The 18262-nt window shown below is 35.9% G+C and overlaps 1 protein-coding gene across 1 annotated transcript in view; it reads right to left on the minus strand.

Annotated features, from left to right (window-relative positions):
- Nucleotides 1-18262, minus strand: part of PIP4P2 (phosphatidylinositol-4,5-bisphosphate 4-phosphatase 2) — a 46729-nt gene that overhangs the window by 17383 nt on the left and 11084 nt on the right. Inside the window, exons 2-4 of the mRNA XM_004047265.5 lie at nt 9600-9748; nt 8501-8607; nt 6740-6863 (exon numbers count right to left, since the gene is read on the minus strand). Of these exons, the coding sequence (XP_004047313.4) occupies nt 6740-6863; nt 8501-8607; nt 9600-9748 (380 nt within the window). The remainder of the gene's footprint in view (nt 1-6739; nt 6864-8500; nt 8608-9599; nt 9749-18262) is intronic.

Genomic DNA, 18262 nt, shown 5'->3' on the forward strand with positions numbered 1-18262 from the left:
CCTGTTATTAACCTATAAAATAAATGTGCCATTGAATACACTTTGGAAAACGCAAATCTGGCTTTTCTAAACTTATCCATGGTCCCAGCTAGGCTGTAGTATGAATAGTGTAAATATTGTGAATTCCTAGAAAATTTAACCTTACCATTATAGCACTGGTATATTAAACAATGTTATTATAAACAGAAGGATGCTGTGAGAATATGGAGAAGCTAGTCTCTAGCTTGCATATTACTTTAGCAATTGTGTTTTTTTCTGGGGGTAAAATATCAAAATTAAATTATTTTTAAGTATAAATTTTTTAAATAATAAAAGCCTTGTCACATATAATAGTTCTTTTATCTTAATCCTTGAGAGAATTCTCTCTCAGGAGAGAGAGCTCATTATTTCAGGAAAAGCATTTCCTATGTGATCTTTCCAATAAAATATCTTGAGTATTTTGTCACAGGTCATATTTTCTTTTCTTTGACTCTAGAAAACTCAGAGCTAAGATTCAGCCTAATTTTATCAACTGTATTAGACTAAATATTAGCATACTTATATTATGCATGACTTCAGGTTGTTTTTTTCTGCCCTACTTATTATTTTTCCTGATTTTGTTCACATTTGATTTTCAATCATATTGAACTTAGTGTATCTTTGTAACTTATCTCAGTTGCTTTTAGCCTTGCAAGCTAAGTCTAAAACAAAGTAGGAAATGAGTAAATGAATTAACCTAATAATTAACAGTGTGAAGGGCAAATAACATATTATGAAGAATATAAGATTAGTCAAGATCAGCATAATAATAAGGATAAGGCTGTAAGAACTTTGTAGTCAGTGTATTCTTCATAATACTGAGCATCTCTCATTAATCCAAAACTCTCAAAAGTAACCAATACCTCTCCTATAGGTGTATACAGTGTTCCCCTAATCATCAAAAACTTTATTTTCTATAAAATTTTGATATCATCTTTAAATACTGTATTTTAATCCAAAACATCTTTTCTTGCTAAAGAATTAAAGTTTTAAATAATAATTACTCTGCTAATATGATAATATGATTCACTTGCCTGCACTGAATGTTAAGTAAGGAAAAGCCAGCTTTAGAAGTTAGTCTCTGAAAGAGCCAGCTTTAGAAGTAAGTCTCTGGCTTGCACATTACTTTAGTAATTTTCTTCTTGGGGAAAAATATCTAAATGTACAAATTACTTTTTAAAATAATAGAAACCATGGCACATACATATCTATCTAAACTCTCAATTTAGATCATTCTCTAGAATTCATTGCCAGATGATTCTAAAAATTAAATATAAACCTTTATAACAACTGTCTTTTTGATTGTTCTTTTCTCCTCATTCCCTTTTCTACCCTATTAGTACAGTCAATTCTCTCTCAAATTCTTTATGCTATTCTTGACTATCATCATCACTTTGCTGAAAAATAAAAGCCGAAATTCTAGCCTTGTGCTTTTTCAGGCTTGTCTCTTTGCTATCCATTCCTCTCCTATTAGGTTAGAAAATTTCATGAAAGCAGAGACTATGCTTCCTGTTCACCACTGTTTCCCTAGCACCTAGCTCAGTGCCTGGTACACACGCTCAATATATATAATTGAAAAAATAAAATCATTCCCTTTGTAATGTGGCTACAAGGATTATCCATGGCAAATATTTGGAATATAAAACATAACAAGAAAGAATGCAAGGTAGCTGTGGAAGGGAGATCTCCAGAAGTAGGTTGAAACAAATCTATATTGAAGATTTTAAAATTGTGTTACTGTCAAAAGTTTGTTCACATATGAAAAAGAAAATAACAAATATGCTTTATATATTTAATTTAGTTAATTCATTTAATATCTATTGGTAACTATAGAGTACGTTAGTTTATATTAAATCAGTATATACTGATTTTTATTTATTTATTTTAAAAATAGGGTCTCATTCTATCACCCAGGCTGGAATGCAGTGGTATTAACATAGCTCGCTGCAACCTCCAACTCCTGGGCTCAGGTAATCCTCCCACCTCAATCTCCTGAGTAGCTAGGACTATAGGTGCATGCTACTACCCCTGGCTAATTTTTAAATGTTTTTGTAGAGGTGAGGTCTCTGTGTTGCCCAGGCTAGTCTCAAACTCCTAGCCTCAAGCGAGCCTCCCATGTTGGTCTCTCAAAGCACTGGAATATCAGGCATGAGCCACCATGCCCAGCCTATAGTGACTTTTTAAAAAGAAAGTTGTTACCTATCCCTACCAAGTATATTTTCTAATTTACATACTTAGTCACTGATTTAATCAATAAAATATAAATGTAACAAAGGAGACGTATCCTACTAAATCAGAAAAATCCTAGCAATTCTGGTTAAATACAGTAAATTGAATAAATGCATGCGTTTCCATTTTTTTCCCAAACCTGACTAAAATAATAGTAAATGAATTTTGAAATGTATAATACCATAAGGATAAAAAAAGAGGGACTATGACTTCAAATTTTTGGACAATGGAAAGCAGATGGACTTTGCAACTCACTTAGCAAAAGGGATGTTGAAACTTAACTACCTACAGAGAGATAAGCCAATGACAGCAGGCTGCTTCACACTGAAAGACTCAGAATAGACCCTATACTTTTAAAGGTGGAGGCTGGGGTAAGGATAAAGCAGGAGTATCACAATCCCAAGCTCACTGCAGCATTATTCATAAAAACCAAGATATGGAAACAACCCAAATCTCCATTGACAGATGAACGGATAAAGAAATTGTGGTATATGCATATAATGAAATATTATTTAGCCTTAAAAAGAAGGGAATTTTGCCATTTGTAACATGTATTAACCTGGAAGATATTATGCTAAGTGAAATAAGCCTGACACAGGAAGACAAACACTGCACGATCACGCCTGTATGTGGAATGTAAAATAGTTTAATTCATAGAAGCAGAGAGTAGAATGGTGGTTGCCAGGCATTGAGGTGGGTGAGGAAAGGGGAGATTTTAGTCAAAGAGTACAAAGTCTCAGTTAGGCAGGCTGAATAATTTCTGAAGATCTAATGTACAGTATAGTGACTATAGTTACCAATATTGTATTATATACTTGAAATTTACTAAGAAGGTAGATCTTTAGTGTTCTTACCACAAAGACACACACACACACACACACACACACACACACACATACATGGTAACTATATGAGGTAATCAAAATGTTAATTAACTTGATTGTGGTAATCATTTCACAATATAGACGTATATCAAAACATTAGGCTGTACACCTCAAATATACAATTTCTGTTGGTCAAATATAACCCAATAAAGCTGGGAAAAAAACAGAAGTATTGATTGCAAATTCTCACAAAACCAGAAAACCACCCTTCCCCAGTACATTAAGAGAAGAATGATTTATTCTGTAGAGAAATTGGACTATAGAGCTTGTGGACCAGGAACACCAGGCACAGAAGAAGGCACGAATAAAAAGTCACTCTAAAAACAAAGGATTTAAATTAATGTCTATTGTCTGAAAAGCGTGTAAGAGCTTCACCCCTATTACCTCTCTTAGCTCCTAAAAGGCTGTCTCTCGGGCATATCTCCTACAAGAGATTAGAGGATCTTTCCCCAGAGAAATCTGCCCTAAAGAAAAAAAGACCAATTGATACTAATAGCTGACAGCTTTACAAAGAAAGAAGAGGAGGAGGAGGAGGAAGAGGATAAGGAGGAGTGGAAGGAGGGGGAGAAGGAGGGAGAGGACGAGGAGGAGAAAGTTTTCACCTATCCCCTGCCTGCATACATAGAGACTCCAATCAGCGACTTGCTCTCAAATATAAACTTCTGCATAAAACTTCTATCAAAAGAAATACCAACAGAAAAAGTAGTGAGAAAACAGAGATAAGGCATAAAGAAGAACAATACCTCAGAAAAAATGTAATTAATGGCTTCAGAAAGATGTTTGAAAATGCTTGTTCTTTGGTGCCATAAAGAAATAGCACTTGAACATAAATTTAATTTTCTCAGCAAGGCCATTTTTATACTTTCTGCAGAAAGGGTACGCTCGCCAGCAGTTTTGCCACAAGAGTACACTGAACAAAGGAGACAGGGTCATTTATAACCTGATGTGTCTACCTTACTGCTGTGTCTGGTTTCTATTGGCTGGAACAGTACTTTGCATTCTGTATTTGTCTTGATTGGCTAACAACTTAGAACTTTCTAAAAGAGGCAAAGGCAGAGGAGAACAAAGGAAGGAGGAAGTAACTTGTGGGATGCTGAGAAAGGTAAAAACACCTTCAAATAAGAAGAGGAACAGGCTATGACCAAATGCTTGCTTGGACCAGTATAAACATGCCAGGGCAAATATTTAGGCTAAATTGTGGGAGCTAAGAACATAAAGTACATTGATTTCTTTATTACAGCTAGCAGATATTTAATAATGTTAGCACAGGTCTTTGAATAAATTTTGCTTCTAAGAAAAGTTACTATTTACTCCTAATTAGATGGAGATGAAAGTCTTTGAAGAGGAACCTCTACTTTACTTTTTACAAAGATGTCATGAAAAAGGAATGCTATTAAAAAATCGGAGACAAACAAAGGCTCCTAGAAATTAAAAATTAAGTTAGATCATCTGAAATTAAAATTTTAAATTAAGATGAGGAGATATAATGAAGTTTCCCACTAAATAATATGAAAAAACAAAATTAAAAACCAAAAAAATGGAATGGACAATAACAGGGCCCACTGAACATCCAAATGATGAGTTCAAAAAGACCCTCACGAAGACACAGACTCATGAAATTTCGGAACACTGAAGAAAATGAAAGAGGAAAAAGAAAAAGAAGAAAAAATATGTCATATCAAAAGGATCAGGTATCACAATAGCTGTTGAACTTCTCATCAACAATGGAACAAAGACTTTAAATTTCTGAAAGGTGACAACTGGCAACCTAGAATTGCACATCTAGACAAATTATAAAGTGAATGTAAGATCAGATTAAAAACCACTTAAGGGAAAAAGAGCTCAAATATAATATTTCCCTGCATCTTTTCTCAGAAAGCAAAGAGTAGATGTGCTCCACCAAAATGAAGGAATAAACTAAGAACTCTGAGGATGGCATGGGATCCAACACAGGAAAGAGGTAAAAGGAATTTTCATGATGATGGTGAAGGGAAGGATGACAACTATGTAGCAGGAAGCCTAAATAATAGATTTCTTGATGCATTTAATTATAGTAATAGGTATTTTATAGTTCTACACAAGAATATGAGAAGAATGAATGATTTACACATAGAAAATTAAATCCAAAGGAGGGGGCAATTATTTGTAAGTCCAAGAAAATGTTAAAATGCATACACAAGAAAAATGTACCACCTTGCTTGGTTCAGCTGTGAACAAAATTTACCTAATCATAAAAATTGTAAACACTAAGTATTAATTAAACAAAATGTTGCAATTTGACTGGGAGTATGAAAGCAAGGAAAGGAATATGAGTGGGAGGGCAGTATAAGTGCTAAGTTCTCATTTTGCAGTTTACTATTTAGTGGGTAATGTCTAAAATTGCTTAATCAAATAGAAAAAGGATAAGCAATTTAAACACATAGAAGTCTGGCCAACATTATGTAACCCCATCTGTACTAAAAATACAAAAATTAGCCAGGTGTGGTGGTGTGCACCTATAGTCCCAGCTACTTTGGAGGCTGTGGCAGGAGAATTGCTTGAACCCGGGAGGCAGGGGTTGCAGTGAGCTGAGATCACGCCACTGTACTCCAGCCTGGGCAACAGAGTGAGACTTCATCTCAAAAAATAAATGAATAAATAAATAAAAATTTAAAAATTATAAAAAATAAACACATAGAAGTGACTATCAATAAAGCAGCTGAAAGAGTTGAACGCATTTTGGGAACAGTAACTAGGGGTCAGCTAGATGAGAAGATTGCAGTCCCATTTGACATTTAGAACTATATACATAAAGTTCTTTAATAAAAGTAAAATTACAAATAAAAAAAAGCAAACCACTTATATTTTCTTAAGCTCATTCATGTCTTAGTGACAGCAGGTTTTGTTTAGACTCCCATGTGTATACTCTGATAAATATTTTTCATATTCAAGTTCTAAAGAAAATTTTTGTCTCCTATATGGGCTGAACAATAAAAGAAAACCTGTCCTTATCCTTCCTGACAGGGTAAGTTAATTATGAATTTAACTTTAAAAAAAAATCAAACTAAGTTTAAGTTAGAAGTAGTAAAACAAAAACTTCTATAACTTTTGCTCATATCAAATTATACTTTCTTATTCTTTATCTAATGGTTTTATCTAATTATGGGTAACAGTGTTAATTCCCTTTGCTCCAAGAATAATTTATAAAAGTCAGAAAATTTTTGATAAATTATTATTCAAATTTTTCCTGAATCTAGAAGCCATGAAGCAAATCTACTGCATGAGATTGTGCACTTTGACCTCTGCTGAGCAGGTGAGAGCAGGGCTAAGACATAGCTGCTCCCCAAGCCAAGATACTCATGGAACTAAGCCTGGGCACGATTTCTCATTGGCCTACATAGAGAGGATCCTTTTTGCAACTGGACTTATCAGAGGACGTACCTTTTATCTAGTTCACAGAAGATGCTCTATATCCTAGTTGCACTTCTGATTGTCTGCCTAAATAAGTCTCTATTTTAATATTTTGATTAATTTGCATTTGGACAAAACTATAAGACTATGAGCAGTGGTCTAATCTGTAAGATCATGACCTATATTTACAGATTAATGACAAATGTCCAGTGACTTACCAGGAATGTGTTTCCACAGTGCCCACACACGACCCTTGTACCTTCTGGTTGGATTGGCAATGCAGGTTGAGCTGGTTGTTCTTCAGAAATAAGCATTACTGGGCCAAGGTTAATTATCCGTCTACTGTGAAAAGAGAAAGGAAACAACTTCACTCTCCCACAAATGGACTGAGAGCAAAACCTGCAACATATGGCCAAAAATATGAAATGTGCTATACTTGTTTCATAAATTAAGTGAATTAAATGTCAAGCTGGAGGCAAAACTACAAAGAGCAGCAACAGTCAGTTTTTCAAAAGCAAAATATGAGTCTGTACTTGGGATAGAAACAATATATTATAGCATTGGTCCTAATCAATGGCAACCATTTAACTGTCATTTCCAAGTTTTCGTAAGTTCAAATCAGAAAACAGTTGTTACCCTTCCCTATCTAGGAAGCCAACTAGAGTTTGGTAGAAGACTAAGTTAAAAATATTCTATACCAACAAAAATCTCTGTGCCATGAAGGCACCGAAGGGCTGGGTTACAACCAAATTTCTCTGAGCAGTGTGATATTCCTTGATGCGTATTTAATCAGAGATGAAAAGAAAGCAAACAGGATCCTGCTTTCATTTCTATTCTCTAGTCTATCATTGGATAGGGCTGTACATGATTCATGTAATGGTCAAAAAGCCAGAGAGATCACAGAAAAAAAACACAAGTAAGGCCTTTATATACTTGTATCTGGGGACATCCATAATGGTACTGGGCATGAGCGAATAATTTCAGAATTTATTGCACATGTACATTCAGCAGAGATTAGTATAATATACAGTGAGATACACAAAAATAACTAAAACATTTGCAGGTGAAGATTAATTATATCAAAAGTAAACTAAGTGATTACTTTTTTTTTTTTTTTAAGAGATTGGCCGGGCATGGTGGCTCATGCCTGTAATCCCAGCGCTTTGGGATCACTTGAACCCAGGAGTTCAAGAACAGCCCCGGCAACATGGTGAAACCCTGTCTCTACAAAAAAAAAGAAAAAAAAAAATTAGCTGGGAGTGGTGGTGTGTGCTTGTAGTCCCAGCTACTCAGGAGGAGGCTATAATAGTGGGAAGGCTTTCAGGGCAGAAGGTAGAGGTCACAGTGAGCCAACTCTTTTGAGACTCTTCCCGTTGAGACTCTGTCTAAAAAAAAAAAAAAAAAAGAGAGAAACAGATGGGGTCTCACTCTGTTGCCCAGGCTGGAGTGCAGAGGCACAGTCATAGCTCATTGAAGGCTTTAATCCCTAGGCCCAAATGATACTCCTGCCTCAGTCTCCCAAGTAACTGGGAATATAGGTGCATGCTGTCACACGTGGCTAATTTTTTGTAGAGATGAGGTCTCACTATGTTGCTCAGTTTGGTCTCAAACTACCAGCTTCAGGCAATCCTCCCACCTCAGCCTCCCAAATTGCTAGGAATACAGGCATGAACCACTGGCCTGACCTCATTATTTTTAAATAAGTTCAATGTGTCATTGATTTATTACGGTGCATTAAGTACTTACATAACACAAAGAAAACATTCATTGCTCATTTAAGAATATTATATCCTACAAATATCTATGACTAAGTTCAAACTAAGCTTATCATTCCTTTAACAAAAAAATAATCTAGATTCTGGAATGACTTTGAAAACAAAAACTCTTTCTAGAACAAAGCCTGGCACATGAAGAACCTTTAGTAAATACTTGTTGAATGAACAAATGAATGAATCAATGAATTAATCTTTATCTCTTACCAGTTGGGTCTTGGGCATCCTATTCGCCGAGATGTGTCCTTACAAATGAGAAGACAATTACAAGGGCATCTAACATATTTCTTCCCTGTTGGGGGGTTTTTGATTGGCTGGATAAGGGAAGAAAATGCAAACACAGCAATTAACCAAAGTACAGATTGTCAAAGTTTGTTTGTGTTTAAAAAGGAAAGGATTCCATTAAGACTAATGAAATATATTGCTTTTGTAACTTAAGGTTTTATTTTATGATTTTTCTATAAAACATATGAAGTCAAGTATTCATGTTTTGCGGTCCTTCAAGACACAATAATCACTGGCTGACTTTTTTTAGACTTTTCTAAAGAGAAAAAAATAAAACGTCAAAGATAAAATTAATATTTAATTGCAGATTTTGAGAGATCAAAATGTAATATATAAAGCCTAACTATGAAAGAAATATATTTCATCTAAACCAGTGTATGCTTTACCAGTTTATTACTTGAAGCTATAAAAATACTGCTGAAAATTTAGTTGCTCCCCAAAGCTCAATTTTTAAAAAAGGAAAGGTGTTATTCAATATTTTAAACATTCCTAAATTACTATCAACTAAATTGAATAAAATGTCAAACTATTTGTAAACACTTTGGCACAGATGCTAATAATAAATGCATAATCACAAAAGCCCAGAAAAACAATAGTGACATCCTACAGACATAAAATAACTTTAAATAATTTTCCACATAAATAGGGCAAAGTTTACATCTGTAATGAAGTTTAGTACACAATATTTTCATTTTAGTGAAAACTAGAATGAATGTAGTTGTGATGTGGATAGATGTTGAAAGTATTTATACATAACTGCCATGCTCAGTCTAGTTTTTGAAAGTAAAAAGCCAAAAGGCATTATATTTAAATTCACCATGAAATTCTCTTAATGGGGTTAGCTTTAAACACAGTGAGGTATCCTATGATGAAAGAGAGACAGAAGAAAAGACAGGAAAAAAGATTACCATATTTGTATCCAGCCCACATATACTTTTAAGTAACATTATTGAAGTACTTCCTTTAGGAATAAAATGTCAAATAACGATTTATATTTTTACTAATGGAAATCTCCACTTACCGTAGCTTCATTGCAAACTGTGCACTTAACCACATGCTGGTGAAGCTTGCCATCCAAATTGATTAGTGATTGGCACACACGGCAGTTTATTACTGGAATACCACTGGCGTCTGGACTGGCAATGGCTGTATATGGAGGTGGGAGCTCCGCTGAAAAGATATTAGTCACTGAATCAGAGTCTTGGAGAAATTACTATGGCTGGTTTGAGTATAGAGGCAATATAAGTAAAGAAGAAACAATCAAGATTTTCCCACGTTCTTTTATTTATTTTTCAAAGCTAGCCAATTTATCTTACTTTTAGAGCACAAACATCCATGAGACTCTTATCAAGTAAAATAATTCTTAACTCTGATAAAATCTAAATCATGTTTGCCTAGGTCTATCCCAATAACCCAGTTTCCTTTTACTAATCTATACTCAAAATGTCACTCCATTCCTATTAGTAAATTCATACAGTCTCTAACAGGAGAGTGGTAATTTATGCCTACAATAAAAATTTTACACAAGTGATCTGATTCCCAGGAAATAAAAATGGTCGATGAAAGCAAAGTTTTAAAATTGCTTATCCATACATATAAATTATGTAGCTGTCATGCTCTGTCTTTATATTGGAACCAGTATAATGACTGCTGGCTATGACAAGAATAAAACAAGGTGTTGGAGGAAGTCAAGAAGAAACAAAAATGAACCTAAGAAAACTAAACTTCTCAGCATGGAACAAAAATGGGAACCATGCTAATTTCAGACACAAAACAAAAATAAAGTAAATATAACAATTTTTAGTCTCAAAATTTACCTACCATTAAAAATGTAAGAAATGCACCAAAGTGTTTATGAGTAAAAAAATGTAGTATGTGGGATTAAAAACTTCAAAAACCATAACAACAACAACCACAAAAAGAATGGGGAACCAGATGAAACAAGAGTAGCAAAATGTTGATAACTGATGAATATAATGACATGGAAGGTCATAGTTTCATACTACTTTTGTGTATGTTTGAAAATTCCCATAATACAAAGACACACGCACAGTGTTTTTTTTGAGTCTTAAGGTTGACTCAGTGAGTGAGTGAAGGGTGGAGGCCCACTTTCAAAATCAAGTATCTACCAGAAGTGTATATTTGTTACAAAAGTCTGAGAAAAGGAATCCTGATATACTACTCTGGAATGGGATTTCTAAAGGAGACTGCCTAACCCCTTTCTGTAACTATCTCAACTACAGGAATAGAAGACTTTTCCAAGGTAAAGTTTTGTCTTGGGACATTTGGAAAGGGCCACACTCTAACACATGATTGAAGCACGAAAGAGAACTGGTATCTCAAGAGGCTTCTGTAACACTATAAAATATAATCACAATAGCTAATCATAATAAGAGCTATTTTTGAAATAAAGGTTTTCTATCCACTGTATTAGGTTCTAAACTTTGTGATATTTTAAAAAGAATTAGAGCATAAAACATTTTGGTATGTTTAAAATACACATATTTCTACCTGATCCTTGGGTTATAATATAGGATTTTTTTCAAACTGCTAAGGATTAGCAACAAGTGGTATTCGTTCAAATGATTCATAAGACAAATTTCTGCAGCAGCCAAGGCTCTGAAAGAGGCCACTTTGAAATGACGATATGCTCATGTTTCTGGGAGGCTTATAACAGAACACTGCCAAACACTGAAATTCAAAAGAAGCTGTACATGTCTTAAATTATAAAAATAATTTTAAATCCATGAAAAGAATTTGAGCGTGATCCAGAGTGACCTGTAATGTATTAATCAAGAAGAAAAAAACATGTTAAAGAAACAATGAGTCAACAATATACTTAAGGTCTTGCAATTTGCGGATTACTTTGTCAGATCTCAATAAAGACATTATTCTTGGGGAAAGAATATGTACCTCACTAGAAATTCAAGACACACTGCCTGGTATATGATAATGAATATTATTTTAATAATTATTTGCAGTAGCATTATTAATAAAGTTGCTTCCTCTCTGGCCTTTTCCTTGAGTTGTACAGTAACATTACATAGTTCTCTCGTAATCCCAGGTCTCTATCTTACACAGTATGATAGAAAGGAAACTTAAATGCAAGACAGTTTTATAAAGAAAACAAGGGCATTAGGGGGAGAGGAGGAAGTGACATATTGCTACACTACATAAAAGGACACCAACCCATACACTCCTCAGCTTTGCTCAAAGAAATCTCCTAAGAAAATTTCAGAGGGTGATCTTAACAATCATTAAAAGGGCATTAGAGCCAGTAAAACCCTGTGAATTTTTCTTCTAAGATTTGTACTACATAATTTTTAATCTGCCAAAAAAAAACGCCTTCAATGACAGAAATATGCTCAAATCTACTCTTTTGGAGGCTTGGGAAGTGGAGGGACATGGACAGAACAAGCAGTGAGGATTATAAATCTAATATAAGAGAGACCATAAGCTCCACGAGGCCAGGGGCACATCTGGTTTGTCCACAGCTACTTCACCAGCGCTTGTCATAATGCCTGGTCTATGATGATGCTTACTAAATGTTTATTCAATGGTTGAATGAATTAATAAATCAGCGAGTCACTAAAATTTATTAGACATATCTATTTGTCTTGGAAAAATAACACCAACCTAATACATTAGCCCTACTCTCCTTGCAGAGGAGCTAAGGTTCTAGCAGGGGAGTGCAGCTTGATGGAAAACAAGGGCTTCTTTTATATAGAAGACTACTCTCTCCAAATAATGCACTGAGAGAGGTGAAGTAGTCAGGGAACACTGGCCTGGCCCACCAGATAAATGGAATCAATCCAAGAGATCAATAGAATGACAGATGCTGCAGACTAATTGTCACAATAAACAGTGCTTCCTGGCCTTTCATTTCAATGTTCTATCCATTACTTCAGCCTTAAACTGATTTAGACAGATTATTTCTTGTACTTTTGGCCTTTCCCTTTCTCTCAGATTTTACCTCAAGGAAACATTTACTTGTAGCTCCATCTCCTCTTATATGGGACTTGTAATTCTGGAGATTCCACAGTTAGTAAACCTACAATAATTAGAATAAGATTATTAATTTAAATGATTAATAATTAGATTATTATAGATTAAACCTATAATAATTAAATTAACTTAGATTTATTCATTTTGTCTCTTTTCACTTTGGCATAATCATAGCTCAATACAGTCTTGAACTCCTGGGCTTAAGTGATCTTCTCACCTCAGCTTCCTCGGTAGCTGGGAATACAGGCATGCACCACCATGCCTATATTTTCACTTTAAAACAACTGATCACCAGTATCCTACCTATTTTAAATTTCCGCACTACATTTTAAAAGTCCACTGTAATCTCAGAACTTAGGATCATTAGATGTTGAAAGTCACAAAAATTCCTCATTTTGGAAAAGTCTTACTTGTTATCTAAACAATGGTCATTTTTCTCCATGGGGTTTTTCTAAATTAAAAAGCTTTTTTCCTCCATGTGAGCAGTATTTGTTAGGCCAGTAGTCCTTAATCCTAAAAAAAAAAAACTCCCTCAAAGCTCCAGAATAGAACAATGTTAGAAATTCAAACAATCTTTGGAATTACGAAGTCTAATTTCTTTATTTTACAAAGGAGAAAACAAATCCAGAAATTCTGACTTTTTAAGGGTTATACACAACTTCAGCAAAGCCAAGAGCTGACTCCTGTTCTGGAGATCGCTCCACAATAACAGCTGTCTCCTTTAATAAATAATGACTTAATACAGGGAAAATATTTAAGGACCAACTGGGGGATTTTTCTAGGAACAAGCAAACATCTGATAATGTAGATTTCTGGAGAATGAAATCTTGGTTAAAGAGAATTAAGAGGAAGAGGAGAAGGAAGAATCGGGGTGGGGGGGAATTAGAATATATTTTAAAAAGAAGAAACATTTCACAGTAAAAACTTCAGAGAAAAACGGACTCATAAAAGGGAGAGAATGATAATTTATGGATCACAAGGCATACATAATGATCTTTCTAAAACACTCAAAAGCAAGCACTATATTCTGTAAACCCACAAGTGATCAGATTACATTTCTCATCACATTTACCTAATTTATCTATTTTATGCCAAACAGCCCCTCTGTCTTGCTAATTCATCCTGGTGTATTAATCCATATTTCATCTTTTCTCAGATATATCCTCCAGTATTTTAAAGATTTAAATTGTTTTGTTGGATTGCTCTGACCTTTATTATCTCAATTATTCCTTTATACATCTCCTCAATGACAATATTTGGCAGTTTAATTCACTTACTACATTAGCATCCTCTATATGCAGCCCTTCAGGCTCTTGACAAAGATGTTATATCAAAATTGAAAATGACGTCAGCTTAAAATGAGAGATATTTTACAATTATAAGAGGAGCAAGAAAAGTATAAAAGAGCAGCCTTTGAGGAAAGCCTGGCTTTTTTCTCCTCTAATTTTCATTGCAAGAATTCATTTTCCCTAGTATCTTTGTGCAGAATGTAGGTTAGGGACAGACTTAGCTTGGCCACTATGGGTTAGCTGCTTTTAGTGTCACACTTCTCCAGTTCAGTTCAATACAGAGCAAACGAAGACCACTTTCTGCTCCTCCCCATCTTTGAAACCAAAGAAAACTATTTTAGGAGACTCAAGTTCTCCCAGAACAATGACATTCTCGGAAAAATTCATCTGGCTGAAGACAGGTTGAAAAGGAAATGTGCTAGTTATCAGGTTACTGACCCTCAGTTCCAAATCCACCTTTACTCTCTTTTGTGATGCTGGAGCAGGAACTCTGCAAACCACATTTTGGTTTGGTCTGCCGGCTCCAGGTTATGTTCTTAATAGGAGGTGATGTTGGGAGGCTGCAAGGCTGGAGGAGAAATAAGGGACTTATTCCTTCTATTTGTTACCTGTTTGCTCCCAATCTGCTTGCTGTTTCTCTGAACATCACCCTAGGAGTATTACTTCATCCTGGCAGTGGTAGTTCTTTCCCCTGGGAACACTGAAGTCAGTTTACAGTTTTCAACATTCGCCAGAACCAGCTTCCTTGTGTAGACCCCCACACCAAATAGCCAGTGCTCCTTCCCAAGGAAGGAGTTCAGAGAGTTTCTCTAGAGTTCAGAGACACCAGCACAAGCTAGCCAGTGCTTCTTCAGAAGTCATATTTCAGTTCTGCAGGACCCCTCCTCTAAGTTACTAAGTTTTAGTAAGTCCAATCTCTTCCCTTTTTTCCTGTAGCCCTAGTGGTGGCAGTTGCTTCTTGCTACCTCCTTGATACCTTAGAGTAATATGTTTACCTTACAGTTACCTAGTTAGTAACTTTATACTTGGTTAATGATTCTTTATATTAAACTCCATTGTGTGGTTTCTATCTTCTGACCAATCCTGACTGATATAGAAATTCATATCAGAAGTGATCTCAGGAAACAATTCCTCAAAGATGGAATTGGAGAAGTGTTTCGTGAACTTGAGCTTAAATGCTATGCCAAACTCCTTACCAATGGGAAATGGGATGGTAGTAATCTATGACACATGGTGCCATCCTGATGAATCAGATTATCCCCAGTAGTTGATTGTGATGTTTGTGGCTCCTTCACTTGAGCATTATGGTAGTAATAATTATTATATGCACTATGATGTGGATGGATCCTTATGAATGCATTGGGCCTCTACAGACAGAAAATGAGAAGCTCCGGTCTTTAAATTCTCGCTCAAGTCATGGTTAGAGAACCAGGGAATGTCTATCATAACCTTAAAAGTATCACTTATTTCTAATAAACAAAAAATTTATTGCTGGAAATAAAACAGAAATATTAATTGTGCAAATTGCAAAATTATAACATCAAGTAATTCCACAGCCTTACTAGGTAAATCCACAGCCTTATCAAGTTTCTCACTGAAAGTTGGGGCATTGATTGCAAAGAAGTGGAACTCTAAAACTTGGAATGAGACCAACTGATTGTACCCAGACAGAACTGAAAATGTTAAACTCCTGAGTCACTCTGAACCTCCACTGCAAGTGGAAAATATCTTTCCTTCTTGTGCCTAAGCCTTCCCTTGCTGGAAAACTCTGTAATGCCCTTGCCTGAAGCAGTTGCCTTACAAGGGGATGACCATTCTTCTTAAAATCCACCATTAAGCCCCTTGTCTCAAGATCCATAACTAAGGTCAAATCTCAACATGTTTCAGAAGGGCAAATACAAAGTCTAATTCAGTAAGAGGCAGCTTCTACATAAAATAATTGCAATATTTTGATAATATGTATTTCCAGAAACCTGGAGAGTACTTGTGAAGTGGATCCTAAGGGTGTTAAACCAAAGAGAATAAAACACAATAATGAATTTAGCAAGATTTTCTGGATTCAATCTTTGTTTTAAAGCTAGAAGTAGCTTTAAACATTTAGTTAATTGGTTGATGAGACTTGATCTTACATTTAGTGAGGCTGAGATGCTAGAATATCCCTAGAATAATGCAGAAAACGCAATCAAAGGCATACTGAGTTAGGAATGTTGAAGTGGATTTATCATATGAAACCTGCATATTCATACCTCACTACCTCCCCTGAGAAGGGCCAGAGCATACTCCCTTCACTAAGGCATCAATAAATACATTATTTAGAGGAGCACATGCATCCTGCTGTGGTTTCTCTCCAATGCAGACCAGACATTACAGTATGAGATGACCCATTGAGATGTGCCGCCTGATTTCAATGAGGATGATGAAATCCTGGAGTAACAGGCCAAATAGCAGCAATTAAACACTGAATACAGGTGGGTGCATTTATTGCAAGAAGAAGTAGTGGATATTACAATTTTTTGAGCCACAGGACTTTTGGCAGTGGCTAATTGAAATTAGCCTAGGATTGAAATGGATGGGTTACCTGCAAAGATGTTGCTTGGTTGTATATCTTAGAAAAAACTCTAAGTATTTTGACCAGCAACCCAACTTTGGTAGCCGCAAGAAAGAGGGAGTCACAATCTTTCAACCAGTTTCCAACAAAAGTAGGTTCAACATGTACTGTAAATCTTCCTTCAAACTTTCTGCAAAGAGACCTGAGGCTATTTACAAGGCTATTTACAAGACTGTGTACTGGGGAAAAGAGAATACCCAGATGGTTCAGGAATTACTAGAAACTGGTGGTTAAACAGTGCTAATTCCAGAGGGACTCAAAGCGGCTATCAAGTGATAGATGATGTCTTAGCCCAGATCCAACTCACAGTGGTCCCAGTAGATATGGGGATCCACTCTGAAGTTATTTTATTAGTTATGAATATATAATTGGAACAAATATTCTTGGCAACCAGTAAAATTGCCAACTTTGTTCCCCGGCCCATAGGTTAATATAGGAATGGCCAAGTGGCAGTCCCTGGAACTGATACCAAAAGCAACACCACATCCCTGGGGAAATTTCAGAGATTGGTGCCACTAGGAAAGACCTGTTAAGATGCAAGGATGGTGATACCCATCACATCTTCATTCCACTTGTTTATTATCTAAATTTGACTGCTGCTTCATAACTGAAGTGATGTGATAAGGCCGCTGTATGAGCTCTAGTGCCAGAGAAAGTCAAGAGTCTTTAGAATCAATATTTATTTTTTTAGGTAGGTGTTGAGAGAATATCTAGTGAATAAATCCCTTAAATTCTACTGTTTATCTGTAGCCCATGGATTAATGGAATTTTATTTTAAAATACAGAAATTATGGCTGGGCACAGTGGCTCATGCCTATAATCCCAGCACTTTGGGAGACCGAGGTGGACAGATCAAGAGGTCAGCAGTTAGAGACCAGCTTGGCCAACATGATGAAACCCCGTCTCCATTAAAAATACAAAAATTAGCCAGGACTGATGGTGCACACCTGCAATCCTAGCGACTCGGGAGGCTGAGGCAGGAGAATCATTTGAACCCCGGAGGCAGAAGTTGCAGTGAGCCAAGATCGTGCTATTGCACTCCAGCCTAGGCTACAGAGAGAGACTCTGTCTCAAAAAAAGAAAAAAAAAAAAAGAAATTACTAAAGAAATCTAGGAATTAAACCATTAAAATGGCACCCCCACTGTAGCAAGCAGGGGTTACAGCCATGGAGTTCTTCCCTTTGTCATGTGGATGTTTCTAATGAGGACAAAGATCTGACCACATGCTCTGCTGGATCACTTCTGTCTTTTATTCCCACATTCCTCCAGCAACCTGTAAAACTTTCAGTTCCTAAGTGACTTCATCATCACCATCATATCCTTCCTTATTTTCTCAGGCTATCATTCATTCATACAATCGATATTTGTTAAGTGCCTAAATGTAAAAGTTCATAGGCAAGGGACTATAGTAGAGCTCCCTGATGAGACAGGAATCCTATCTCCCTCCTTGTCTCTCCTTATGGGATCATATGCATAGATAAGTATTAAGATATGTAGTGCAAATGCTTTGGGAGACCGAGGCAGGCAGATCACGAGGTCAGGAGATCAAGACCATCCTGGCTAACACAGTGAAATCCCATCTCTAAAAATACAAAAAATTAGCCGGGCGTGGTGGCGGGCGCCTGTAGTCCCAGCTACTCGGGAGGCTGACGTAGGAGAATGGCGTGAACCTGGGAGGCAGAGCTTGCAGTGAGCCGAGATCGTGCCACTGAACTCCAGCCTGGGCGACAGAGCGAGACTCCATCTCAAAAAAACAAAAAGATATATAGTACAAATATGAGG

This window comes from Gorilla gorilla, chromosome 7 (assembly GCF_029281585.2).
Source record: "Gorilla gorilla gorilla isolate KB3781 chromosome 7, NHGRI_mGorGor1-v2.1_pri, whole genome shotgun sequence".
In the NCBI taxonomy this organism is placed as follows: domain Eukaryota; kingdom Metazoa; phylum Chordata; class Mammalia; order Primates; family Hominidae; genus Gorilla; species Gorilla gorilla.